Below are 27,992 nucleotides of genomic sequence, written 5' to 3' on the forward strand. Positions count from 1 at the left end.
CATGGCCTGGAAGACATGGAGAGCTGGACCAGCACGCACAGTCCCTAACCATTGGGACATGCAGGGGGGCTGCCTCCGTGAGGTGTGCGTCTCAGGTCGCCCCGCCCCCGGTGTGTGCTGAGGAGTCGGCGGGGACTACAAGTCCCGGCAGCCCGGGCGCGGGCGTGGCGAGGGCCGCAGAGGGCCGCAGAGGGCCGGGCGGGGCTTGCGGCGCGCACGGAGGGACTGCGGCAGTGTCGGAGCCGCGCAGAGCCTGGTAGCCCAGGTGCCCCGCCCGCGCCAGCCCAGCTCCAGCCCCGCGCCAGCCCAGCGTCCCCCGCCCGGGCCGCCCGGACCGCGCCCCTGCCCAGGGCCTTGCGCACGCCGGGGCCCAGGCCGAGGGCCGCAGCGCCGGGGCCGGCGATGAGCGCGAGGAGTCGGCATGAGCGCAGGTGAGTGCGGAGCCCGGGTCGGCCTGAGCCCTGTGCGGTCCCCGGCCCGCCCGTAGTCGTCGCCCCTTCGAGGGTAAGGGGAGGTGACGCCCCCCATCGCGGGGTCGCGAGCCCAGGGAGGGGGCCCTGGGCGGGGATCCTGGGCCCGTCCCCTCCCTTTGGACGGGGACTCGGCCCCGGTTTCTTCCCAGAGACGCCGAGGCCGGGGATGGCGTCGACGCGCACAGCCGGTCCCTCCCCTCCCCTGCACCCCACAGCCGCGGGATTGGAAGCCGGGCGCTTGTGCAAGAGGGTCCTGGGGCCGTGCGGGGACGGGGAGGCCACCCCACGTCCACTTAATTGGATCTCACCCCGAGTGACGGATGTCCAGGTCGGGGAGGCAGCTGCATCCTCGGGCCTCTGGGCAACCCCTCTGGGCTGAATGAATGAATGGGGTTGGGGAAGCCAGGACCGCATTTTCTGGGTAGATTTCCGGGCCACAGCACCACTCCTGATCCCCTGCCTCAGGCCCCCAGAGAAAAGCTGTCACACCCAGGACCAAGGGCCACACCCTCCATGCGACCCATCCCGGGCCAGTTGCCCTACGCCCACTCCTCCAGGGTCTAATTTAAATCCCACCTGCTGGGAATGGGGCCAGTCACCCTCCTCTATCCAGAAAAGTCTCATCTCAGTGTCTGTCACTCAGCCTCCAGCCCCACAGCCTAGAGTGCACCCCTGGCGAGGGAGGGGAAAGAATGAGGAAAGACGTCCCCTAGAATCCGGATCCAAAGATGGGAAGACAGTTCACACACACTCGCGCCCCAGCCTGGCAGAAGACAGGAGCTCCCTGCCTCCGGGAACCACAGCCCCAGAGGAGGCAGCCGCCCTGGACTGCTGCCAGGTCACCAGCAGGAAGCCGAGGCTTCCGCAGGAAATAAGAGGTCCCAAATGGCTCTAGCCCCTCCGCTTCACAGTGCTGGTGACATTGCCCCGGGGCTGTGACCTCAGACCATGTTCAAGTCCAGTCTTGGCCGCTCATAGCTGTGTGACTTTGTGCTTGTTAATCCACTTCTCTGAGCCTCATTTTAAATGGGAATCCTAATCTGTACTTTTCATGGAATGGTTGTAAGGGGGAATGTGCTCATTCAGACACACTCATTTCCAGCTTCTCCCCTTTCAAACTCTATGACCCTGGACAAGGGATTCACATGCTATTCCTCAGTTTCCCCAACTGTGCAATGGAGATAATCATAGTCACTACCCCAGAGGGTTGTGTGTGAAGCTTCATTGAGTTAGCACACTGAAGGGCTTCCACAGGGCATGGTGAGCGCTCCATGGGAGCTGCTGTTAATCAGAAGAGCAGTGACAGGCCAGGCACGGTGGCTCATGCCTGTAATCCCAGCACTTTGGGAGGCCGAGGCGGGCAGATCACTTGAGGTCAGGAGTTCAAGACCCGCCTGGCCAACATGGCGAAACCCCATCTCTACTAAAAATACAAAAATTAGCTGAGTGTGGTGGCGTGTGCCTGTAGTCTCAGCTACTTCAGAAAGCTGAGGCAGGAGAATTGCTTGAACCTGGGAGGCAGAGGGTGCAGTGAGCCAAGATCTCGCCAGCCTGGGAGACAGGGAGACTCCATCTCAAAAAAAAAAAAAAAAGGAAGAGCAATGCCATCATGAAGGTGCTCTCGCCCCCCACACAGCCTGTGGGTGCCTGGTCTGGGCTGGTCTGAGCTGGTGAGTGTTCGGATACCCTCCCGCAGCCGCCCTGGGGAGACTGGGCTGTGGCTGGGGATAAACAGATGTACTGCAGGAGAAAGTGCCCTGGGCGTGATCCTTGCAGGGAGGGGCTCTGGAGGTTTCCACAGCAGTGACTTCCTCCCTCAAGTTCTGTACCCCTTCTCCTCCTTGCCAAGGTTGACTGAGAGAGTGTCATTGTGAAGTGACAGTCATACGATTGACATGAGGAAGAACTTCCCAGGGGGACCGCTGTTTACATACTGGAGACTCCACCCTCTTTATGAAGAACCTTTTGTTCATAAAGAGTCTTGAGGCTGGGCCTGGTGGCTCAAACCTGTAATCCTAGCACTTTGGGAGGCTGAGGTAGGAGCATCGCATGAGGCCAGGAGTTCAAGATCAGCCTAGGGAACAAAATGAGACCCTGTCCCTACTAAAAAAAAATTAGCCAGGTGCAGTGGCACCTGCCTATAGTGCCAGCTACCCGGGAGGCTGAGGCAGGAGGACCTCCTTTAGCCCAGGAGATCAAGGCTGCAGTGAGCTAGGATCGTGCCACTGTGCTCCAGCCTGGGTGACAGAGTGAGATCCTGTCTCTTTAAAAAAAAAAAAAACAAAAAAAAAACAACAAGGAAGAGGCTTGAGCCCCTCCCCCCCCACTCCCAGCACCTTTGCCTTCAAGCTCTGTTGTGTCCATGAGATGGGCATTCATTCATTCAGTCAGTCAGTCAGTGTTTCCTGACCCCCCAGCACATGGCAGGTACTGTGAGCAGGCAGGGCAGTGACACCCACACAAGCCTGATGCTGATGGGAATGTCAGGAGTAGGTGTGCTGGGCAGAGAGGACCTGGGAGTAAGGTCAGCCCTGTTCCAGCTGTGAGACAAGTCTGAGGGCAGCTGCCCCAGAGGCTCAGTGCTCTTGTTTGTCAGACGGGGTAAGGGAGCCCACCTTGTGGGTTGGTGCGGGAGGAAATCAATTCAGCACCACAGTGATGGCTCTTTTCCCATCCCTGAGCCGGCTGGGCTGTTGGCCTGAGGGTTTTTTTTTTTTCTGAGTCTCGCTCTGTCGCCCAGGCTGGAGTGCAGTGGTGTGATCTCAGCTCACTGCAAGCTCCGCCTTCCGGGTTCACGCCATTCTCCCGCCTCAGCCTCCCAAGTAGCTGGGACTACAGGCGCCCGCCACCACGCCCGACTAATTTTGTTTTTGTATTTTTAGTAGAGACAGGGTTTCACCATGTTAGCCAGGATGGTCTCAGCTAGTCTCATCTCCTGACCTTGTGATCCACCCGCCTCGGGCTCCCAGAGGGCTGGGATTACAGGCGTGAGCCACTGCACCCGGATGGCCTGAGGGTTTTAAGGTACAAGGAGCAACTGTTGAATGGGCCTAGGGAGCCGTGGGGCAGCCAGAGCTTCAGATAGCACAGTGATGTGAAAGGAGAAGAGAGCCTGGGAAATGGATGAGCAGAAGCCACGCCCCCCTGGCCCGGGAGCCGGGTCCTGCTCACCTCTCCAGGCAATCCCCCCAAGGAACTTCTTTTTTTGTTTGTTTGTTTTTTTGTTTTTTGTTTTTTGTTTTGAGACGGAGTCTCGCTCTGTCGCCCAGGCTGGAGTGCAGTGGCCGGATCTCAGCTCACTGCAAGCTCCGCCTCCTGGGTTCACGCCATTCTCCTGCCTCAGCCTCCCGAGTAGCTGGGACTACAGGCGCCCGCCACCTCGCCCGGCTAGTTTTTTGTATTTTTTTTAGTAGAGACGGGGTTTCACCGTGTTAGCCAGGATGGTCTCGATCTCCTGACCTCGTGATCCGCCCATCTCGGCCTCCCAAAGTGCTGGGATTACAGGCTTGAGCCACCGCGCCCAGCCAGGAACTTCAAATGCCTGGGACGAGCCGGCTTCTGCCTCCCTTTGTGCTGGATGCTTCGAGACTATCATCCTAGAGATGAGAAATGGAAGCCCAGAGAGGCAAAGGCATTTGCTGTATGAAACACAGCATCAAAAAAGAAATTCTTAGGAACAAATGATGGGCAAAAAGACAAAACCCCATCTCTACAAAAAAATTAGCTGGGCATGGTGGCCTGTGCCTATAGTCTCAGCTATTTGGAGGCTGAGGTGGGAGAATTGCTTGAGCCTGGGAGGTCAAGGCTGCAGTGAGCTATGATTGCGACACTGCACTCCAGCCTGGGTGACAGAGAGAGACTCCGTCTCAAAAAAAGACTTATACACTGACAACCGTAAGCTGGGCCTGGTGGCTCATGCGTGTAATCCCAGCACTTTGGGAGGCCGAGGCTACAAGAGTGAAAAATAAATAATTAATTAATGAAAGGAGATCACAACCGAGGTTACCTGGCAGGGTTAATACGTTAGCCATGTAAAGAGAGCCAGGGCAAGGTGACCCTGTGCACAGTGAGCCCTCTAGGAGTCTTGAAGCCAGAGTGCTTGGCGATGGGGCTGTTCAGAGGCTGGGGATACTGTGCCCACAGCAGCTGCCTGGGGCACTCTGGACTCTGGGTAGAAATTTTAGAAGGGCTCAGACTGGGGGATGGAGGAGGGAGCCCAGAATATCAGCAGCCTTCCCCCCACCTGCCCAACTTTCCCAGCCTGCTCAGTGAACTTCTCCAGAGGCTCCTATGAAACCACAGATGCCCAGCCCACCCCTGCCCCGGCCTGAGGAGTTGATCCAGCCAGTCTGGGGAGGGCCCCGGCATCTGCATGTGTAAAAGGTGCTCCAGGTGGTCTAGGACTGTAGATGAACCCTGACAGAGGCTGTCCAAGGGCGGGAGTGGTGAGCTGTACCCACTCTGGAACCCCAGAACATCCACTGGCTGCCTGCCCTGCTAAGGCCACAGCTCTACAGCACAGGAAGGAGGAGTGAAAAAAATGTCTGTGGCCGGGCACAGTGGCTCAGCCTGTCAGCCCAGCACTCAGGGAGGCGAGGTGGGCGGATCACCTGAGGTTGGCAGTTCGAGACCACCCTGACCAACATGGTGAAATCCCGTCTCTACTGAAAATATAAAACTTAGCTGGGCGTGGTGATGGGTGCCTGTAATCCCAGCTACTCGGGAGGCTGAGGCAGGATAATCGCTTGAACCTGGGAGGCGGAGGTTGTAGTAAACCAAGATCATGCCATTGTACTCCAGACTGAGCGACAGAGTGAGACTTTATCTCAAAAAAAAAAAAAAAAAAGAATATCTACAATAGAACCACCTGATAACATTCCCCAGGTCTCAGTTTACCCATCTGTAAAGATAGGCCTGCAGGACTGACCTCTTATCAGTCCAGACTCGATTTTGCATCTCCTCCCTGCCAGACCTGGGCTGGGCACGGATCGAATGAAGATAAGCAGCCATGACCCCTGCCCTTAGGGTGGGGACTGGATGAGGATGGAAAAGTGAGACCCAGAGCTCCAAGAAAGCTAATGGTTGGATGCACGAGCACCACGGGGGCTTGGGGCACTGACCAGGCCCCATTCTCCAATTCTGGGCCATACGCAGCAGAGAGAACCACACACGCAAGGAAACAAGACACTATTGGCCAAGCACGGTGGCTCACGCCTGTAATCCCAGCACTTTGGGAGGCCAAAGTGTGCAGATCACTTGAGGTCTGGAGTTCGAGACCAGCCTGGCCAACATGGTGAAACCCCATCTCTACAAAAAAACAAAAATTAGCTGGGCATGGTGGTGCCTGCCTGTAATCCCAGCTACTCAGGAGGCTGAGGCAGGAGAATCGCTTGAACCTGGGAGACAGGTTGCAGTGAGCCAAGATCACGTGACTACACTCTAGCCTGGGTGATAGAGTGACACTCCGTCTCAAAAAAAAAAAACAAAAACACTGTGAGTAAGAACTGACAGAAGAGCCAGATAAGGGACACAGTAAGACATGAGCTTTGGGCTCTATCAGACCAGGTGCTTATTGTTTTTTGTTTTGTTTTTTGAGATGGAGTCTCACTCTGTTGCTCAGGCTGGAGTGCAGTGGCATGATCTCGCCTCACTGCAACCTCCACCTCCCGGGTTCAAGTGATTTTCCCTGCCTCAGCCTCCTGAGTAGCTGAGATTACAGGCATGTGCCACCATGCCCGACTAGTATTTTTATTTTTAGTAGAGATGGGTTTCACCATATTAGCCAGGTTGGTCTCGAACTTCTAACCTCAAGTGATCCACCCGCCTCGGCCTCCCAAAGTGCTGGGATTACAGGCGTGAGCCACCATGCCCAGGCTGATGTTTATTGTTTTTAAGGAAGCAAGAGGAGGAGGCACCTCCCCAAATGACCTTTCTCTTTTCTGTCCACAGACAGCAGCCCTCTCGTGGGCAGCACGCCCACCGGTTATGGGACCCTGACGATAGGGACATCAATAGATCCCCTCAGCTCCTCAGTTTCATCCGTGGTGAGTGGGCAGAGTGGGGTGGGGAAAAGCTGCAGGGGGAGAGTGCCCAGGCCCACCCAGACACCCCAGCTTCCTACTCCAGCCCTGCCCCCACCCCGACCTGGGCCCTCTCTCACTGCGTTCGCAGAGGCTCAGCGGCTACTGTGGCAGTCCATGGAGGGTCATCGGCTATCACGTCGTGGTCTGGATGATGGCTGGGATCCCTTTGCTGCTCTTCCGTTGGAAGCCCCTGTGGGGGGTGCGGCTGCGGCTCCGGCCCTGCAACCTGGCCCGCGCAGAAACACTCGTTATCGAAATAAGAGACAAAGAGGTGAGAGTCAGGCCGAGCCTGGGGCTAGAGAAGGGCAGTAAGGGTCAGGGTCGGGGGTGGAGGATACTTGGGTGCCAACCCGGCCACTGACTTTCCATGGGACAATAGGCAAGTCCTGTTCTTCTCTGGACCTCAGCTTTCCCATCTGAGCAGTGGGCACAAGAGACGGGTCGGGTGGTTTCTGGAGGGCTCCCCATAGCCTTGATTTCTGCCTTCTCCAGCAGGGGCCCCCTGGCTGTGGGACAGGGCCTGGGAGGGGAGGGGACTCTTCCGGGACTGAGTCCACACCTCTGTGTTCCAGGATAGTTCCTGGCAGCTCTTCACTGTCCAGGTGCAGACTGAGGCCATCGGTGAGGGCAGGTGAGGCAGCCCATTGCCGCTTCCCAGAAGCCCCTGATCCCCTGGCCTCCCCAACCCTCTGCCCCCTGATGAAGACTGACTCTGGCACCTCCCATCCTAGGGAGGGAACGTGGCTCTTTGAGCACAGGGAGGTGCCAGGGCAGCTCCCAGAGCTTGATAGTAACTCCCACCCCCTCTCCCCAGCCTGGAGCCGCCCCCACAGGCCCAGGTGGAGGATGGCCGGAGCCAGGCGGCAGTGGGGGCAGTACCAGAGGGTGCCTGGAAGGATACGGCCCAGCTCCACAAGAGCGAGGAGGCGGTGAGTGGACGGGTGGGTTCTGGAAAAGTCCTTGCCCCTCTCTGGGCCTCAGTTTCATGATCTGTGCAATGGGAGAGTCAGACTTCATATTCTCCAATCATCTTTTGGTTCTGTTGTCCCAAACATCCAGGATGCTCTCTGAGCACATTTACACTTTCAGGCCCCTCCCCACCTCTCCGTCTGGTGACTCCAGTCCCTGCCCGCTACCCCCCATCCCTCAGCTCCCAGCACAAGCACACTCCTGGGGCTGGGGCCAGCTTCCAACCCATCCTCTCCTCTCTCCCACCCAGAAGCGGATGCTGCGGTATTACCTCTTCCAGGGCCAGCGCTATGTCTGGATCGAGACCCAGCAAGCCTTCTACCAGGTCAGGTAGGAGTCAGGGCCTGTGTGGCTCTCATCACCTCCCAGAGTGGCACTGGCTCGGGCATAGATGGTGGCATGGCATGGCCTGGGCTCCCCTCTCACCTCTGATGCTTTTGCTCTCTGAAACCTTGGGCAGGTTACTGAGCCCCTCCAGGCCTGGGATTTCTGTCTGTAAATAGAGCATGAAGACAACTTCTTCCTCCTAGGATTGTTTTGACAGTTAAATAGATAATAATTCATGTAGAGCTTGGCACCGCATCTGGTCCGAGGTGGTGACACCACTGTGAATCAGACCATCAGCTCTGGACTCAGACTGTCCCCTCGGGGTTTAGTCATTGCTCTGCCACCTACAAAAGGCTTAAGAAACATGAGCTCGGGCCGGGCGCGGTGGCTCACCCCTGTAATCCCAGCACTTTGGGAGGCCAAGACAGGTGGATCACAAGGTCAGGAGTTTAAGACCAGCCTGGCCAAGATGCTGAAACCCTGTCTCCACTAAAACTACAAAAATTAGCTGGGCATGGCACGTGCGTATAATCCCAGCTACTCAAGAGACTGAGGCAGGAGAATCGCCTGAACCCGGGCGGCAGAGGTTGCAGTAAGCCGAGATCACGTCACTGCACTCCATCCTGCCTGGGTGACAGAGCACGACTCCATCTCAAAAAAGAAAAACACAAGCTCACCACACACCTTAGTTTGTGTGTGTGTGTGTATGTGTGTGGTTTTTTTTGTTTTGTTTTGTTTGTTTGTTTGTTTGTTTGTTTGTTTTTGAGACGGAGTCTCGCTCTGCCGCCCAGGCTGGAGTGCAGTGGCCGGATCTCAGCTCACTGCAAGCTCCGCCTCCCGGGTTCACGCCATTCTCCGGCCTCAGCCTCCCGAGTAGCTGGGACTACAGGCGCCTGCCACCTCGCCCGGCTAGTTTTTTGTATTTTTTAGTAGAGACGGGGTTTCACCGTGTTAGCCAGGATGGTCTCGATCTCCTGACCTCGTGATCCGCCCATCTCGGCCTCCCAAAGTGCTGGGATTACAGGCTTGAGCCACCGCGCCCGGCAGTTTGTTTGTTTTTTAAGATGGAGTTTCGCTCTTGTTGCCCAGGCTGGAATGCAATGGCACAAGCTCGGCTCACTGCACTTCCGCCTCCTGGGTTCAAGTGATTCTCCTGCCTCAGCCTCCCGAGTAGTTGGGATTACAGGTGCGTGCCACCACACCCAGCTAATTTTTGTATTTTTTGTAGGGACGTGGTTTCACCATGTTGGCCAGGCTGTTCTCGAATGCCTGACCTCAAGTGATCTACCCACCTCAGCCTCCCAATGTGCTGGAATTACAGGCGTGAGCCCCTGGGACCTGCTCACATACATCAGTTTGAATGCCCCAGAAGCAGACCCCCAGCCAAGGTCGCAAGGGCAGGGAGTTTGTTCTGAAGATGATCCCGGGCAGTGCTGGGGAAGGGATGGAAGCATGGAGGGAGGTTATGCTGGCTGCTACTGCCGTGGACACCCCGAGTTCAGTCACCCTGGGGATCTCCTCAGGACAGTGGAGACCACACACCTCCGGGCGACCTCACACAGGGAGTGAGGGAGCTGGGACACTTACCCATCAATTCCCTGCCATTATCAGTCATGGGACACAAACCTGTGCTTTCCAGGCTCACAGGCAGAGGGTGCACACACAGCCAGAAGGCCTCAGGTAAAGACAGGTGTTTACAGGGTCCAGCTGTCATGGAGGTGAGGCAGAGGGGAGATGGGGATGGCAGCAACAGCCTCTGCTGCGTAATGGGGATAATAGCAAAAATCACTTGTGCATTCATCACTTAGCAAATGGCAGGCACGTCCAAAGCAGTCCATGAGGCTTGCTCCACTTAATCTACCCATGGCCCTATGTGGTAGGTGCTGTCACTGCCCCCATTTTGCAGATGAGAAAACTGAGGCAGAGAGGTTAAGTGACTCGCCCAAGGTATCATCAGTATAAATAGTGCCCTTATCACTAAATAACAGCTACTCTTTCACTGTTCATATTGTTAGCATCATCTCTCTGTTCTCCTTCTTCAGTGACTTGGTTTGGAGCCCAGTGAGAGGAATAAAAGGGCAAAGCCAAGCCTTGGGCTCAAGGGGGGCTTACTTGCTCCCAGGAGCTCAGTGTGGCAAAAGAGGGATGGGGGGCCTGGAGCCAATAGTCTCCAGCCTGCACAGGGTAGGGAATGCAGAGCTCAGGCCCCATGGCCCATGCGTGTCCCCTCGCACCCATCCCCAGCCTGCTGGACCACGGCCGCTCTTGTGACGACATCCACCGCTCCCGCCATGGCCTCAGCCTCCAGGACCAAACGGTGAGGTCAGTGCTGCCCTGGGCCGGGGCGTCCTGAGAACTGAGGCCCCTTGTGTTGCTCCCCAATGTGGTTGGCTTCCAGTCACCTGCCTTCTCTGGGCCTCAGTTTCCCCAGCTGTAAAATGGGGAGCTCCTTCACCCCGGGAGAGTCCAGCCACAGCTCCTCCTTCTGATGGCTTGGCCTCATCCCCTCTTCTAGGAAGGCCATTTATGGCCCCAACGTGATCAGCGTACCGGTCAAGTCCTACCCCCAGCTGCTGGTGGACGAGGTAGGGCTGTCCCTGGGTCTTGCTCCAGCCCTGGCTTGGCGTGCTGTGTGACCTTGGCCCAGGGCTTGCCTCCTCTGGGCCACTTTACGGTGGCAACCAGACCAGCTGTCCCCTTCTCCATAGTGGATCGTCATCTCAGAATCTGCCGCAGTCAGCCCAGCCAGAGAGACCAGGTCCAGGAACTGGAGGTTCTGCCCAAGGCTTGGGTCACAGATTGGGGCCCCACTTGCAAGGATTGGAGGCCGAGGCAAATCCACACGGCCTAAGCTCCTACCGGGTCCCCAGAGACACACTCTAGAGCCTGGGTCCTCTCTGTGCATCCTCCACTTTGTGTTCCCAACAGCCCCGTGGGTTGGGCCTGGGACTGCACTGTTCACACCTGAGAAACCCAAGCTTCAGTGGGAGGCTGTGACATGGCCAAGGTCACACAGGGACAAAGAGAAGCCAGTGAGTGACCTGGACACATCTAGAATAAAGTGTGAACATCCCAGCCCTCTGACCAGGGGCAGGCACCATGAAAGAGACAGAGATCTTTGAGTCTGGCCCCATATAAATCAGTCTGTCACTTAGGAGCTATGTGGTTTTTGGTTTTTTGTTTTTTGTTTTCGAGATGGAGTTTTGCTCTTGTTGCCCAGGTTGGAGTGCAGTGACGCGGTCTCGGCTCACTGCGACATCTGCCTCCTGGGTTCAAGCGATTCTCCTGCTTGAGCCTCCTAAGTAGCTGGGACTACAGGCGCCTGCCACCACGCCCGGCTAATTTTTTTTTTTTTTTTTTTTTTTTTTGTATTTTTAGTAGATATGGGCTTTCACTATGTTGGCTAGGCTGGTCTCGAACTCCTGACTTCAGGTGACCCACCCACCTCGGCCTCCTAAATTGCTGGGATTACAGGCATGAGCCACCGCACCCGGCTGGAACTATGTGGTTTTAGGCCAGTGGCTTAACCCATCCATGCCTTGGTTTCCTCATCTGTAGAATGGTGCTAATGGTGGCACCCGCCTTGTGGAATTGTCACTGCTGTTGTGTGACACTTAGATAAAGTGCTTGGCATGTAGTGGGGGTTCAGTAAATACCCTTGTCCTATTTATTTATTTATTTGTTTGTTTGTTTATATTTTTTGAGACAGGGTGTCTCTCTGTCACCCAGCCTGGAGTGCAGTGGCGCGATCTCAGCTCACTGTGACCTCCACCTCCCTGGCTTAAGTGATCCTCCCACCTCAGCCTCCTGAGTAGCTGGGAGCATAGATTCAGGCCACCCCATCAGGCTAATTTTTGTATGTTTTGTAGAGATGGGGTTTCGCCATGTTGACCAGGCTGGTCATAAACCCTTGTCCTCTTTGGAGTGGAGAAACTGAGGGCCCTGGGGATGTCTGGGTGGGTGGGGATGGGATTGACCAGGAGAAAGGCCTGGCTCCAGTCCTTTGGCAGCCACTGGGCCCTCTGCTCCCATGGGCACAGGAGACCCAGCCTGTGGCTGGGCTGCCCTGGGGGACGCGGCCCTGACGCTGCCTCCTGCCCCTCCCCCAGGCATTGAACCCGTACTATGGGTTCCAGGCCTTCAGCATCGCGCTGTGGCTGGCTGACCACTACTACTGGTACGCCCTGTGCATCTTCCTCATTTCCGCCATCTCCATCTGCCTGTCGCTGTACAAGACCAGAAAGGCGAGTGCCATGAGGTGGGCGGGGACGGGGCAGGTGGGTCCCCAGGGGCCCCCACCCACTCACGGCCCTCTTGTCCCCTGCCCACAGCAAAGCCAGACTCTAAGGGACATGGTCAAGCTGTCCATGCGGGTGTGCGTGTGCCGGCCAGGGGGAGGTGAGGAGCTAGAGCCCAGGGAGTGGGGGCAGGAACCTGGGGGGCGTGGCTAGGGCTGGCCCCGCCCAGCTGAGCTCCTCTCCTACCTGCCTGCAGAGGAAGAGTGGGTGGACTCCAGTGAGCTAGTGCCCGGAGACTGCCTGGTGCTGCCCCAGGAGGGTGGGCTGATGCCTTGCGATGCGGCCCTGGTGGCCGGCGAGTGCATGGTGAATGAGAGCTCTCTGACAGGTGAGCCCCCAGCCCCTGGCCTGCAGCTTCCTTCCTCCCCTGCCATCCAGCCCTTTGCCCTGCAGCAAAAGTTTTCATTTGAGTTTCCTTTTCCTTTTTTTTTTTTTGAGACGGAGTTTCACTCTGTTGTCCAGGCTGGAGTGCAGTGACATGATCTCGGCTCACTGCGGCCTCCACCCCCCGAGTTCAAGTGATTCCCGTGCCTCAGCCTCCTGAGTAGCTGGGACCACAGGTGCATACCACCACGCCCAGCTAATTTTTGTATTTTTAGTAGAGATGGAGTTTCACTATGTTGCCCAGGCTGGTCTTGAACTCCTGACCTTAGGTTATCTACCCACCTTGGCCTCCCAAGGTGCTGGGATTGCAGGTGTGAGCCACCGCACCCAGCCTCCTTTTCCTTTTTCTTTCAAGTAACAATTCCGGCTTTAGCACTTACTAACCTCACACCCTTGGGCCATTACAACTTAACCTCTCTGTGCCTCAGTTTCTTCTTCTGTAAGATGACTGTCAGTCGCTCCTCCTGGACAGAGTTGTGCAAAGCGCTTAACAGCATGACGGGTGCAGCATAAATGGCTGGCCACCCAGTGCATCTGAGCTATTTCTTCCTTTTTTTTTTTTTTTTTTTTTTTTTGAGACGGAGTCTCGCTTTGTCGCCCAGGCTGGAGTGCAGTGGCCGGATCTCAGCTCACTGCAAGCTCCGCCTCCCGGGTTTATGCCATTCTCCTGCCTCAGCCTCCCGAGTAGCTGGGACTACAGGCACCCACCACCTTGCCCGGCTAGTTTTTTGTATTTTTAGTAGAGACGGGGTTTCACCATATTAGCCAGGATGGTCTCGATCTCCTGACCTCGTGATCCGCCCGTCTCGGCCTCCCAAAGTGCTGGGATTACAGGCTTGAGCCACCGCGCCCGGCCTTCTTCCTTTTTTTTTGAGATGGAGTTTCACTCTTATTGCCCAGGCTGGAGTGCAATGGTGCGATCTCAGCTCACTGCAACCTCCGCCTCCTGGGTTCAAGTGATTCTCCTGCCTCAGCCTCCCAAGTATTACTGGGATTACAGGCATGCACCTCCACACCGGGCTAATTTTGTATTTTTAGTAGAGATGGGGTTTCACCACGTTGGTCAGGCAGGTCTCAAACTCCTGACCTCAAGTGATTCGCCCACCTCAGCCTCCCAAAGTGCTGGGATTACAGGCGTGAGCCACCGCACCTGGCTGCATCTGAGCTGTTTCTATACCAGTGCCCACTTTCAGGTCATAAAGATTCCAGATGGCACAGGAGAGTAGGAAGCCCTCTCCCAGAGTGAGAGACTGGGGTCCCCATTCACTCTCCCACAGACCCCTTCCCTTCCCTTCCCTTCCCCTCCCCAGGGCAGCCACTGTGAAGGATGTGAGGTGTCTTCCATGCCTTTTTCCACATAACGTGTGTGCAGTGCACATGTGCTGATACGCCTCTCCTTTTGTTCTGACTGTGGGATCGTGTGCTGTGTATTGTTCCATACTTTGCTTTTTCTCCTGGGCATCCTTCCGCAAGCGCGGATGGCCCCACCTCACGGCTGCCTGAGAGTCCACAATACGGATGTATCGTAACTGACTCAACCGGCCCACTCGCCATGATATTTAGAATGTGACTTTCCAGCCATTGCACAGGATGCCGCAGGAGCAGCTTTGTCCTGTGTCTCTTGATATGTGCAAGTATTTCTTTCTCTGAGATGTGTTATATTTTGGTGGTAGATATTGGAGAGAGTTTACTAAAAACCGCAGGATAGTGGCTTTTTCCAGGGAAGTTTTCTGGCTGGCGCTGTATTTGTACAATAATAGTTAATCGTAGGCCGGGCGCAGTGGCTCGCACCTGTAATCCCAGCACTTTGGCAGGCCGAGGTGGGCGGATCGCCTGAAGTGAGGAGTTTGAAAACAGCCTGGGAAACATGTTGAAACCCTGTCTCTACCAAAAATACAAAAAATTAGCCAGGTGTAGTGATGCACGTCTGTCATCCCAGGTACTTGGGAGGCTGAGGTGGGAGGCTGAGGCTAAACTTGAGCCTAGGAGGTGGAGGTTGCAGTGAGCCGAGATCGCACCACTGCACTCTAGCCTGGGTGACAGAGTAAGACTCCGTCTCAGAAAAAAAAAAAAGTAGTAATTGTGATCAGTAAGATTCGTGGGCACACGCCCTGAGCCCAGCCCTCCACAAACTGTCCGCACATGCTTCATCTGTTCATCTCTTGTGAGGCAGACGTGGCAGAATTGTCTCTTGAGTCCCTCGCAGGAATGTGCACACAGTAGGTGCTCAGTAGTCCCAGCCTGCAGGCATTTGATAAGGGAGTGCCACTGTTTGCCAGGCAGCCTGCCCAGGGCTTCACAGGGCCATGGCAAGCATGCAGTGCTCTTCTCATTCCAACTCATGGAAATATTTGCCCCCTCCATGTAAATATTCCTCTCCCCTACCCCTTCTCCTTCTCCCTCCCCCTCCTTTCCCCCCTTCCCTCCCCTCCTCTTTTGAGACAGAGTTTCACTCTGTTGCCCAGGCTGGAGTGCAGTGGCACGATCTCGGCTCACCGCAGCCTCCACCTCTCTGGTTCAAGTGATTCCCCTGCCTTAGCCTCCCAAGTAGCTGGGATTACAGGTGCCCACCACCACACCCGGCTAATTTTTATATTTTAGTAGAGACAGGGTTTCACCATGTTGGCCAGCCTGGTCTCGAACTCCTGACCTCAAGTGATCTGCCCACCTCAGCCTCCCAAAGTGCTGGGATTACAGGCATGAGCCACTGCATCCGGCCCCTTGTAAATACTTCTATTGGTTGGAGTTAGAAAAGCACTCCATGCATGTTATAAAATAATTCCAGCAGAAAGAGAATGACCCCCCTGACCCCGCCCCACTGCACACATGATGCCCACACACGCTCTGTCTGACCCCCCCGCTGGTTCCTGGGAGCCGGCTGCCACCCGCTTCCAGGAGTGTCTCCCTTTGCCTTTATGTCTCTGTCCTCTCTGAGCCTCAGTGTTCCTCTCTGTAAAATGGGGCTGTGACTTCTTGTTCACACCTGGTTACCAAGTTAACTGAGACCTAGAGCTTGTGGGACAGTTGTACACGTAACTCCTGGCTTGCTGGTGGGAGGGAGGGGTGTGGAGTGGTCGTCACACCATGTTCCCCGCCAGGAGAGAGCGTTCCAGTGCTGAAGACGGCGCTGCCTGAGGGGCTGGGGCCCTACTGTGCAGAGACACACCGGCGGCACACGCTCTTCTGCGGGACCCTCGTCTTGCAGGCCCGGGCCTATGTGGGACCTCACGTCCTGGCAGTGGTGACCCGCACAGGTATAAGCCAGGAGGCTGGGCTTGAGAGAGATCCTGGGCTCAGCACCCATGGGAGAGGTGGAGCGGGGCAGGGTGGGACCTGAAACCCTGGACCCCACGCCACCTCTGCTGCTGCCCTGCTGTGGGACCTCGGGCAAGTAGCCCCGCAACTGGGGTCTGACATTCCCATCTTAGCAGGAGAAGTTGGGCTAGACTAAGGCCAAACATTGCAAGGTCTGGAGGAGCCACCGGGGTTACAGTGCTGGAGTGGACAGGGATGTAGCGGGCCGGCAGGAGCCTTCCCTGTGTCTGGATTTTAAGAGGAACCACCCAATGTTTAGATGCTATCCACTAGTTCCTTCTTTAAAGCCCTTAAAAAGCCTACAAGAGCTGGGCCAGACTTGTTAGGACTCCACACTGCTGATGGCTGATCTCACAAACACCGTGTCTTGCAACTCCAGAGGCATGGGTTGGGAGGGCTAGGGGTGGGGAAGACCTGTCCGCACCCTGGCTTCCCTGCCTTGGGGTCCCTGCCTCCTCCCCAGGGTTCTGCACGGCAAAAGGGGGCCTGGTGAGCTCCATCTTGCACCCCCGGCCCATCAACTTCAAGTTCTATAAACACAGCATGAAGTTTGTGGCTGCCCTCTCTGTCCTGGGTGAGTAGCCCCCTGTACCCTCCTCTGCCCATAGCCTCCCCGCCTGGGTCCCAAATCCCACTTAGTCCCTCGCTGTCCCCTCAGCTCTCCTCGGCACCATCTACAGCATCTTCATCCTCTACCGAAACCGGGTAAGCCTTGGGGGTGGGGTGGCGGGTGCTGCCAGTGGGGCCCAGGGGCCAACCGGCCAGGTGCTCACATTCATGGTGCCCCCTGCCAGCTGCCTCTGAACGAGATTGTGATCCGGGCTCTGGACCTGGTGACCGTGGTGGTGCCGCCCGCCCTGCCTGCTGCCATGACCGTGTGCACGCTCTATGCCCAGGGCCGGCTGCGAAGACAGGGCATCTTTTGCATCCACCCACTGCGCATCAACCTGGGCGGCAAGCTGCAGCTGGTGTGTTTCGACAAGGTGGGACCGCAGGCGGGGTTGGCGCGGGGGAGCGGGACAGCCACAGGCACCCCAGCCAGGCCTCCACTCCCATGTTACTCTCTCAGCAGCACCCACAGGATGCCAGGTCCTATCTAGGGATGGAAACCCCCAGAGGATCCACCCCCGTCCCCCACCCCACCCCACTCCCGCCCTCACTGGGCTCATGGTCTGGCAGATGAAATGTCTAGAATCATGTATTCATATGTTCAAGAACTGGTGGGGGGCCAGGCGCGGTGGCTCACGCCCATAATCCCAGCACTTTGGGAGGCCAAGGCGGGCGGATCTCCTGAGGTCAGGAGTTCAAGACCAGCCTCACCAACATGGCAAAACCCCATCTCTACTAAAAATACAAAAGTTAGCCAGGCATGATGGCACATGCTTGTAATCCCAGCTACTTGGGAGGCTAAGGCAGGAGAATCGCTTGAACCCAGGAGGCAGAGGTTGCAGTGAGCCAAGATCACGCCATTGTACTCCAGCCTGGGCGACAGAGTGAAACTCAAAAAAAAAAAAAAAAAAATTACCGGTGGGGGCCTGGGGCCCTAGTGTGCATCCCGTGCTGCTCTCAACCCTTGGGGCCCAGCAGTGACTAACACAGGCATCCTTGTGGTCACTGGAGTGTGTGTATCCCCCACCAAAATAAGTGATCCAGGAGTGCACAAAGGAGCTGCCGGGGTGGGGGCTAGGCAATGGGTTTTAGGAAGGAAACCATTGGGGTAGCATGATGGGTTGTAGATGGGGACACTTCCTTAGAAAGCAGTCAAGGAAGCCCCCTGAGCAGGTCCCTCAGTGACCTCAGTGAGGGGTAGGTCAGGGAGAAGCAAGGGTAAAAGGCAGGAGTGACATGGCACAGATGTACCATGCACCTGGGGCACAGGGAGTGGCGTGGCACAGATGCGGCATGTACGTGGGCATGGGGAGTGGTGGAGCAGGACAGGGCTGGGTAGGCAGTGGCCTGGTTGACAGAGGCTAGAGGCTAGATGACATTCAGAGGCTGTCGGGGGCCACGGAGAGCTTTTAAACTGGGGAGGAGGCCCAGCGCAGTGGCTTATGCCTGGAATCCCTGCACTTTTGGGAGTCCGAGGCGGGCAGATCATGAGGTCAGGAGTTCAAGACCAGCCTGGCCAATATGGTGAAACCCTGTCTCTACTAAAAGTATAAAAAATTAGCCAGATGTGGTGGCGCATGCCTGTTTTCCCAGTTACTTGGGAGGCTGAGGCAGGAGAATCGCTTGAACCCAGGAGGCAGAGCTTGCAGTGAGCCAAGATCGAGCCACTGCACTCCCGCCTGGGCAACAGCGCGAGACTGCGTCTCAAAAAAATAAATAAACCTGGGAGGGGGCTGACCAGATTCCTATAGCTCCCAGGCTAGCCAAGGAGCCAGACGCGTACTTGGGCAGTTAGAGTCTAGGGTGGGGAATGCAGGCACTGACTCGTGCACTCAGTCAACAAATATATTGAGGCTGGGCGTGGTGTCTCACACCTGTAATCCCAGCACTTTGGGAGGCTGAGGCGGGTGGATTGCCTGAGGTTCGGAGTTCGAGACCAACCTGACCAACATGTTGAAACTCCGTCTCTACTTAAAATACAAAAATTAGCGGGGCAAGGTAGCACACACCAGTAATCCCAACTACTTGAGAGGCTGAGGCAGGAGAATCGCTTAAACCGGGAAGGCGGAGGTTGCAGTGAGCCGAGATCGCACCACTGCACTCCAGCCTGGGTGACAGAGCAACAAGACTCCATCTCAAAAAAAAAAAAAAAAGAAAGAAAAAATATATATATAGAGAGAGAGAGAGAGAGAGCGCCAACCGTGGGCTGAGTTCTTAACCACAGTGTACAAGTGTGGGGAAGTGAAGAGGCCATGGGTGGGAACCCAGAGCAAACCACCTGCCCTGACCTTGGGAGTTAAGGAGGATACTCCCTGGAAGAGATGATGCTAGACAGGGAAACAGCGGGGGCTCGGTAGGGGACCCCAGCAGAGGGAACCGCATGTGCCAAGGACAGCAGGGCAAGAAAGGGCATCTTCTGGCTCCAGCTCGGGTTCCTGGGGTTCCCATAGGGTCCGCCGGGCCTGGGGTTTGGATGCCCAGCTCAGCAGGGCACCCCCATCCCAGGACTCATCACTACCCCCCCACCTGTCTCCCGCAGACGGGCACCCTCACTGAGGACGGCTTAGATGTGATGGGGGTGGTGCCCCTGAAGGGGCAGGCATTCCTGCCACTGGTCCCAGAGCCCCGCCGCCTGCCCGTGGGGCCCCTGCTCCGAGCACTGGCCACCTGCCATGCCCTCAGCCGACTCCAGGACACCCCCGTGGGCGACCCCATGGACTTGAAGATGGTGGAGTCTACTGGCTGGGTGAGGAGGCCAAGCAGGTCAGCCCCCTGCCTCTGGGCAGCGGGGCCTAACGAATCCTACCCTGTCTTCCCTCTCGGTCTTCCAGAGTGGTCTCTTACTATGCCCACCATTAATAATAACAGGCCAGGTGCAGTGGCTCACACCTATAATGTGGCTCCCGGCACTTTGGGAGGCCGAGACGGGAGGATCACTTGAGCTCAGGACCCCAGCCTGACCTACATGGCAAAACCCCATCTCTACCAAAAATGAGCCAGGTGTGGTGGTGCATGCCTGTAGTCCCAGGAGGCTGAGGTGGGAGGATTAATTGAGCCTGGGAGGGCAAGGCTGCAGTGAGCTGTGATCACACTACTGCACTCCAGCCTGGGTAACAGAACAAGACCCTGTCTCAAAGAACAATAATAATAATGATAGGCCGGGTGCAGTGGCTCATGCCTGTAATTCCAGCACTTTGGGAGGTTGAGGTGGGCAGATCACCTGAGGTCAGAAGTTTGAAACCAGCCTGGCCAACATAGTAAAACCCCATCTCAATTAAAAATATAAAAATTAGCCAAGTGTGGTGGAACATGCCTGCAGTCCCAGCTACTCGAGGGGCTGAGGGCAGGAGAATCGTTTGAATCCAGGAGGCAGAGGTTGCAGTGAGCCGAGATCACACCGCTGCACTCCAGCCTAGGTGACAGAGTGAGACTCTGTCTTAAAATAAAAATAACGTAATAATGGCAAGGTCACATGCTGAGTGCCTAGTAGGCGCCAGCGCGTGGCTGCAGCAGCCTGGTCTCATTTCCTCTTCCCCAAGCCCTAGCAAGCAAGCTCAAATGTTGCTTCACGGAGGATGCTGAGGCTGGGAGATTTGGAGTAATGTGTTCCAGGTCACCCAACAGCTTGTAAGCAGCAAAACTAGAGTTTGAATTTGAGTCCACCTGACTCCAAACCCACATTCTTAACCCACCATCAGTCTCCCACGAAGGAAGTCTTCCCTGAGTCTAGCTCAAATCCTTCTGTGCACCAAAGTCCCCAGACACCAACCTTCCCTGCCTGCCTGCCAGGTCCTGGAGGAGGAGCCGGCCGCAGACTCGGCATTTGGGACCCAGGTCTTGGCAGTGATGAGACCCCCACTTTGGGAGCCCCAGCTGCAGGGAATGGTGAGCTGAGGGGGGCCTGTGGGGTGCAGGGCAGAGGGGTGGGCTCCGCAGCCAGCGCCTCAGCTGCCTCTCCAACCCTTCAGGAGGAGCCCCCGGTGCCAGTCAGCGTCCTCTGCCGCTTCCCCTTCTCCTCGGCTCTGCAGCGCATGAGTGTGGTGGTGGCGTGGCCAGGGGCCTCTCAGCCCGAGGCCTACGTCAAAGGCTCCCCGGAGCTGGTGGCAGGGCTCTGCAACCCCGAGACAGGTGCAGGGGGCAGCCCCTGAGGCTCCCTGGTTGGGCATTGGCACAGAATGGGGTGGGTGCCCAGCCTCTGTCCCTGCTGTCCCCTCCTCGTGACACCTGCCTCTCCCTGGCAGTGCCCACCGACTTCGCCCAGATGCTGCAGAGCTACACAGCTGCTGGCTACCGCGTCGTGGCCCTGGCCAGCAAGTCACTGCCCACTGTGTCCAGCCTAGAGGCAGCCCAGCAACTGACAAGGTGGGCCTGTCCCCTGCCCCACCCTCTCTGAGGACAGGGCAGAGGGAGGCTCTCATGCAGGCAGAGCCCAGGGAAGATGCCCTGCCTGGTGGCTGGGAGAGGGGCCCTGGCTACTGCGTGACCTCTGATCCAGGTCTGCCCACCCTCCAGGGACACTGTGGAACGAGAGCTGAGCCTCCTGGGGCTGCTGGTCATGAGGAACCTACTGAAGCCGCAGACAACGCCAGTTATCCAGGCTCTGCGGAGGACCCGCATCCGTGCCGTCATGGTGACAGGTACAATGGCATGTAGGGGCCCGGGCTAGCAGGGCAGAATCCACCCCTTCCTAGCAGAGAGAAGGGGCACCAGGGATCCCTTTTTGGGGCATCTTTTTGGGCCCTTGCTTCAGGCCAGGTCCTTTTTAAACATTTCGTGAATCTGCACAATATCCCCCCACCAAGTGGTAATTGTCACCCCTGTTTGACAGATGAGGAAACTGAGGCTCAGAGGAGTGGAGTGACTTCCAAGGAGCCCAAGTGTGCTGTCAGACAGCCCGGGTTCCAGGCGGCGCCCCTGAGAAATGGGGATAATGATGTCAGCCTCAAAGGCTGTGACAAGGCCGGGCGCGGTGGCTCATGCCTGTCATCCCAGCACTTTGGGAGGCCGAGGTGGGCGGATCACGAGGTCAGGAGATCGAGACCATCCTGGCTAACACGGTGATACCCGTCTCTACTAAAAAAGACAAAAAAATTAGGGGGGCACATGTAGTCCCAGCTACTTGGGAGGCTGAGGTAGGAGAACAGCGTAAACCCGGGAGGCGGAGTTTGTAGTGAGCTGAGATCCGGCCACTGCACTCCAGCCTGGGCAACAGAGCGAGACTCCGGCTCAAAAAAAAAAAAAAGGCTGTGACAAGCTCAAGGAGGAGGAAGAGAAAGATTCTGGCCGGGCACGGTACCTCGTGCCTGTAATCCCAGCACTTGGAGAGGCCAAGGGAGAAGGATCCCTTGAACCCTGGAGTTCAAAACCGACCTGGGCAACATGGCAGAACTCCGTCTCTACAGAGTACAAAAATGGCCGGGCGCAGTGGCTCACACCTGTAATCCCAGCACTTTGGGAGGCTGAGGCGGGCAGATCACTTGAGGTCAGGAGTTCGAGACCAGCCTGGCCAACATAGTGAAACCCTGTCTCTACTAAAAATACAAAAAATTAGCCAGGCATTATGGTGGAGGCCTGTAATCCCAGCTACTCAGGAGGCCGAGATAGGAGAATCACTTGTACCTGGGAGGGGGAGGTTGCAGTGAGCTGAGATTGCGCCATTTCACTCCAGCCTGGGCAACAAGAGCAAAACTCCATCCCCCCCGCCAAAAGAAAAGAATACAAAAATTATCCAGACATGGCGGCATGTGCCTGTGGTCCCAGCAACTTGGACGACTGAGGCTGGAGGATTGCTTGAGCCCAGGAAGTCGAGGCTACAGTGAGCCATGATCATACCACTGCACTCCAGCCTGGGCAACAGAGTGAGACCCAGTCTCAAAAAGAAAGATTGTAGCCAGGGTGAAACAGCAGGAGCTAAGAGGTCTGTGTCCTTCTTGTCCTCCCTGCCCCTGCACACACACACATGCATGCACACACAGCCATGGGCACTTGGCAGCAGAGTCACACAGCAGTAAGGAGTGTATGTGGGCTGGGCGCATGGCTCATACCTGTAATCCCAGCACTGTGGGAGGCCGAGGCAGGGGGATCACCTGAGGCCAGGAGTTTAAGACCAGACTGGCCAACATGGTGAAACCCCATCTCTACTAAAAATATAAAAAAATTAGTCTGGTGTGGTCGCGCCCTCCTGTAATCCCAGCTACTCAAGAGACTGAGGAAGGAGGATTGCTTGAGCCCTGGAGGAAGGAGGTTGCAGTGAGCTGAAATCGAGCCACTGCACTGCAGCCTGGGCAACAGAGAGAGACTGTTGTCTTAGGGGAAAAAAAAAAAAAAAAAAAAGGAGTAGATATGGAGCTCCAGCCCGGGGCTCCAGTTTCTCCTAAGACCCTTCGATGCCTGGATCTACAGATGAGGAAACTGAGGCAAAAGGATGTTGATAACCTGCCTCAGCTCACTCGGCTGGTGGTGGCAGTTGGATTTCATCCAGCCTGTTTTCCCATCTGTCAGGATCAGGGTGAGGATGGCCTCCCCGGATAGCCTCAGACCCTCACCTTGCCCCATACCCTCCAGGGGACAACCTGCAGACAGCAGTTACTGTGGCCCGGGGCTGTGGCATGGTGGCCCCCCAGGAGCATCTGATCATCGTCCACGCCACCCACCCTGAGCGGGGTCAGCCTGCCTCTCTCGAGTTCCTGCCGATGGAGTCCCCCACAGTTGTGAATGGCATTAAGGTGAGGCTAAGCCAGAGTTCCAGCTGTACCGCACCCAGTGACCCCACCCCTGTGTCACCTGACCCAGGCCCCAACTCTCCAGGGTGGGCAGGGGGAGCTAAGCTGAGCTTCCTGGGCCCCTAGGATCCTGACCAGGCTGCAAGCTACACCGTGGAGCCAGACCCCCGATCCAGGCACCTGGCCCTCAGCGGGCCCACCTTTGGTATCATTATGAAGCACTTCCCCAAGCTGCTGCCCAAGGTAGGGCCGCCCCCAGCTCCCTGGCCGCCCCGCGCCTCCCCTGCTCTGTCTCCCTCCTCATGGCTCGCTCTCCCTGGCGGGTGCCTCAGCCCTCCCCCATCTCCCTGTGCTCCCAGGTCCTGGTCCAGGGCACTGTCTTCGCCCGCATGGCCCCTGAGCAGAAGACAGAGCTGGTGTGCGAGCTACAGAAGCTTCAGTGAGTGCTCGGCAGAGGGTGTGGGCAAGGGCCCGCAGGGACTGAGCTTGTCCGTTCATCTGTTCATCTGTCCTTCCCTAGGGCCCTGTCTCCCTCCTCAGGCACCAGAGAGCTGTCACCCCTCCCCACCAAAAGCAGGCAGGCTCTCCCAGGTCTTTCATGCTAAAAATAATCATTGTAGCCTGGGTGCGGTGGCTTATTCCTGTAATCTTTGGTGGCTCTTTGGGTGGCTGAGGTGAGAGGATTGCTTGAGCCCAGGAGTTTGAGACCAGCCTGGGCAACAAAGTGAGACCCCATCTCTACAAAAAATTTAAAGATTAGGCCGGGCGCGGTGACTCACGCCTGTAATTCCAGCACTTTGGGAGGCAGAGGTGGGCGAATCATGAGGTCAAGAGATCAAGACCATTCTGGCCAACATGGTGAAACCCCGTCTCTACTAAAAGTACAAAAAAAAGTTAGCTGGGCATGATGGCGCTCGCCTGTAGTCCTAGCTGCTTGGGAGGCTGAGGCAGGAGAATTGCTTGAACCTGGGAGGTGGAGGTTTCAGTGAGCCGAGATCGTGTCACTGCACTCCAGCCTGGCGACAGAGCGAGACTCCATCTCAAAAAAAAAAAAAAAAAAAAATTTTTTTTTTTAATTAGCCGGGTGTGGTGACACACCTGCCGTCCCAGCTACTCAGGAGGCTGAGGCAGGAGGACTGCTTGAGCCTGGGAGGCCACGGCTGCAGTGAGCCGAGATCACACCACTGCACATCAGCCTGGGCAACACAGCGAGACTCTGTCTCAAAAAATAGTAATAGGCCAGGCGCGGTGGCTCATGCCTGTAATCCCAGCACTTTGGGAGGCTGAGGCAGGTGGATCACCTGAGGTCAGGAGTTCAAGACCAGCCTGGCCAACATAGTGAAACCCCATCTCTACTAAAAATACAAAAATTAGTTGGGCGTGGTGGTGCACACCTGTAATCCCAGCTACTCAAGAGGCTGAGGCAGGAGAATCACTTGGGAGTGATTCACCTGGGAGGCAGAAGTTGTAGTAAGCAGAGATCACACCACTGCACTCTAGCTTGGGCAACAGAGAGAGACTCTGTCTCAAAAAATAATAGGCTGGGCACAATGGCTCATGCCTGTAATTCCAGCACTTTGGGAGGCCAAGGCAGGTGGATCACCCAAGGTCAGGAGTTTGAGACCAGCCTGGCTAACATGGTGAAACTCCATCTCTACTAAAAATACAAAAAATTAGCCAGGCGTGGGGGCGGGTGTCTGTAATCCCAGCTACTCGGGAGGCTGAGGCAGGAGAATCACTTGAGCCTGGGAGGCAGAGGTTGCAGTGAGCTGAGATGGCGCCATTGCACTCCAGCCTGGGCAACAAGAGTGAAATTCTGTCTCAAAAACATCATAATAATGATTATAATAATAATTACATCTATTCACTGAGCACCTCCTGTGCACCAGGCACCATGTGGCATTAGGGGCCCAGCTGTCATCATATTCTGCTAGCCCACGCCTGGGGTGGGTAGGGTCGTTCCCCGGGCCACACCAGGCCACACCTCTCTTCAGGTACTGCGTGGGCATGTGCGGAGACGGCGCCAATGACTGTGGGGCCCTGAAGGCGGCCGATGTCGGCATCTCGCTGTCCCAGGCAGAAGCGTCAGTGGTCTCGCCTTTCACCTCGAGCATGGCCAGTATTGAGTGCGTGCCCATGGTCATCAGGTAAGGCAGGCAGGGACCAGTGGGCGAGGGCTGGGCAGTCAACCTACACCCCCTAATGCCCATGCCCTGCCACTCAGGGAGGGGCGCTGTTCCCTTGACACTTCATTCAGCGTCTTCAAGTACATGGCCCTGTACAGCCTGACCCAGTTCATCTCCGTCCTGATCCTCTACACGGTGAGTACCTGCAGAGCTCCGTACCCAGAGCTGTCCCAAGACTAGGGAGGGGACACAGCCGTGTGCCTTGGAGCCGGCAGGTCCTGGGATAGATGATGTGGGCCCAGATCCTGACCCTGCCGCTCTCCAGCTGTGTGGTTGGAGAGGTGGCAAGGCTCAGGGGAGAAGAGAAAAACACCAGGCACGGAACCTGGTGCCCACTAGGTCCTCACAAATGGCAGCAGCTGTCATGGGCTAACATCTTGACCGCAACTCTGGGAGCTCCCCCATCTGCAGGGAAGACTGAATGGAGGCAGGGCCAAAACCCTTGCCCCTGCCCCATTCCCACAGGTCTGCCCATTTCTCCAGACGCACTTGTTCTGTCCTATACCTTGGCTGTACCTCCCACACCCTACTTGGAGGAGATCTCCCCTCCCCTCCCCTCCTCTGGGCATGGCCTGCTCAGCCCCAGCAAATGAGGTGACACTGTAGGGCAGCGCACATCTTACACTCGGGTCTGCCCGTGTCTGCCTGAAAGCGAGGAGCTTCCTGAGGGCAGCAACTGCGCATGCCCTGGTAGCTATAGGGACTCCGCAAGGCAGAGCCGAAGCCTCCCCATCGGGCCGGGAGTTTGTTACAGGGAGGGAAACCTCCCCTCAGATTTAGGCCCCGAAGGTCAGCACAGGTGCCCTTTCCATCAGACCAGAGGTTTGTCTCACATCAAGAGCTATGCCTCCGGCCGGGCGCGGTGGCTCAAGCCTGTAATCCCAGCACTTTGGGAGGCCGAGACGGGCGGATCACGAGGTCAGGAGATTGAGACCATCCTGGCTAACCCGGTGAAACCCCATCTCTACTAAAAAATACAAAAAACTAGCCGGGCGAGGTGGCAGGTGCCTGTAGTCCCAGCTACTCGGGAGGCTGAGGCAGGAGAATGGCGTAAACCCGAGAGGCGGAGCTTGCAGTGAGCTGACATCCGGCCACTGCACTCCAGCCTGGACGACACAGCGAGACTCCGTCTCAAAAAAAAAAAAAAAAAAAAGAGCTATGCCTCCTCCACTGGGCTGGCAGGAGAGTACTGCCCCCATTAGATCGGGGGATGCCTTACCCATCAGACTCCTTCGGGGCAGGGGTGGGGCCTCTGCTATCAGACCAGGGGATGCCAGGGCCAGGTCTTACTTTCCCCTCTGTCCTCCCTTCCCTGTGGCAGATCAACACCAACCTGGGTGACCTGCAGTTCCTGGCCATTGACCTGGTCATCACTACCACAGTGGCAGTGCTCATGAGCCGCACGGGGCCAGCGCTGGCCCTGGGGCGGGTGCGGCCGCCGGGGGCGCTGCTCAGCGTGCCCGTGCTCAGCAGCCTGCTGCTGCAGGTGGCCCTGGTGACCGGCGTGCAGCTAGGGGGCTACTTCCTGACCCTGGCCCAGCCGTGGTGAGTAGGGAGCTGACCACCCCCATCCCACCCCTGCCCCGTCCACCCCACGTTCGTTCCCTGACCCCCATCCCTGTACCCTCAGGTTCGTGCCTCTGAACAGGACAGTGCCCGCACCAGACAACCTGCCCAACTATGAGAACACCGTGGTCTTCTCTCTGTCCAGCTTCCAGTACCTCATCCTGGCTGCAGCTGTGTCCAAGGGGGCGCCCTTCCGCCGGCCCCTCTACACCAATGGTGCCACTGCAGGCGTGGGCGGGAGATGCTGGCGGAGGGAGGGAGGAAGGAGCCCTGGGGTGCTGGGGGAGGCAGATGGGAGAGATGCCGGCTGAGTGGAGACTGGTGTGCACACATGTGTGTCTGTGGGTCCTGCCTGAGAGACTCTCCTGCTCCCAGTGCCCTTCCTGGTGGCCCTGGCGCTCCTGAGCTCCATCCTGGTGGGCCTTGTCCTGGTCCCCGGCCTCCTGCAGGGGCCGCTGGCGCTGAGGAACATCTCCGACACCTGCTTCAAGCTGCTGCTGCTGGGTCTGGTCACCTTCAACTTCGTGGGGGCCTTCATGCTGGAGGTGGGGCCCGTCCTGGGTCTCAGCAGCAGGAGAGAAGGGAAGTGGGGGTGGATTGACCCCAGCTCAGCCCCGGCTGCCCCTGACACCCTCCCTGCCCTTTGCAGAGCGTGCTAGACCAGTGCCTCCCCGCCTGCTTGCGCCGCCTCCGGCCCAAGCGGACCTCCAAGAAGCGTTTCAAGCAGCTGGAACGAGAGCTGGCCGAGCAGCCCTGGCCACTGCTGCCCGCCGGCCCCCTGAGGTAGTGCAGGCCTACGGGCACCCCAGACACTGGAACTCCCTGCCTCTGAGCCACCAACTGGACCCCTCTCCAGCGACACCACCGCCACCACCTCCCACATCCCCAAGGTTGGCGATTGTCTACACTCCTCCCCCGAGGCCACCCCCACCGTGGGGAAGCGTTGACTGCTGTCCCCCACCTCGGACCATCCCGAGTAGGAATGGCAGCCCCCAACTCCTCTCAGCGCTGCTGTCAGTGTAGCAAATAAAGTGACGATATTTTCCTGGCTCTGCCGTGC

At 57.0% G+C, this 27,992-nt stretch overlaps 1 protein-coding gene across 6 annotated transcripts; it reads left to right on the forward strand.

Annotated features, from left to right (window-relative positions):
- Positions 1–231: 231 nt before the first annotated feature.
- LOC105483146 (ATPase cation transporting 13A2) lies at positions 232–27,982 on the forward strand. 6 transcript variants are annotated; one of them, XM_011743834.2, is made up of 29 exons: positions 232–431; positions 6,423–6,517; positions 6,645–6,827; positions 7,129–7,187; positions 7,371–7,497; positions 7,776–7,855; positions 10,097–10,174; positions 10,368–10,437; positions 11,962–12,096; positions 12,184–12,250; positions 12,347–12,478; positions 15,633–15,788; positions 16,313–16,423; positions 16,508–16,554; positions 16,644–16,832; positions 18,998–19,204; positions 20,248–20,343; positions 20,427–20,586; positions 20,700–20,820; positions 20,971–21,095; positions 23,023–23,183; positions 23,307–23,423; positions 23,540–23,619; positions 25,175–25,327; positions 25,405–25,501; positions 26,688–26,911; positions 26,997–27,148; positions 27,308–27,477; positions 27,582–27,982. In XM_011743834.2, the coding sequence occupies exons 1-29, from the start codon at positions 422–424 to the stop codon at positions 27,717–27,719; spliced, it is 3,540 nt and encodes a 1,179-aa protein (XP_011742136.1). In that variant the 5' UTR covers positions 232–421; the 3' UTR covers positions 27,720–27,982. The 6 variants fall into 6 exon arrangements, with proteins under 6 accessions (XP_011742136.1, XP_011742137.1, XP_011742135.1 ...); XM_011743835.2 differs by having other exon boundaries at positions 7,371–7,485; XM_011743833.3 differs by lacking the exon at positions 27,308–27,477 and having other exon boundaries at positions 279–431; positions 7,371–7,485.
- The last annotated feature ends 10 nt before the right edge of the window (positions 27,983–27,992 follow it).

Source organism: Macaca nemestrina, chromosome 1 (assembly GCF_043159975.1).
Source record: "Macaca nemestrina isolate mMacNem1 chromosome 1, mMacNem.hap1, whole genome shotgun sequence".
In the NCBI taxonomy this organism is placed as follows: domain Eukaryota; kingdom Metazoa; phylum Chordata; class Mammalia; order Primates; family Cercopithecidae; genus Macaca; species Macaca nemestrina.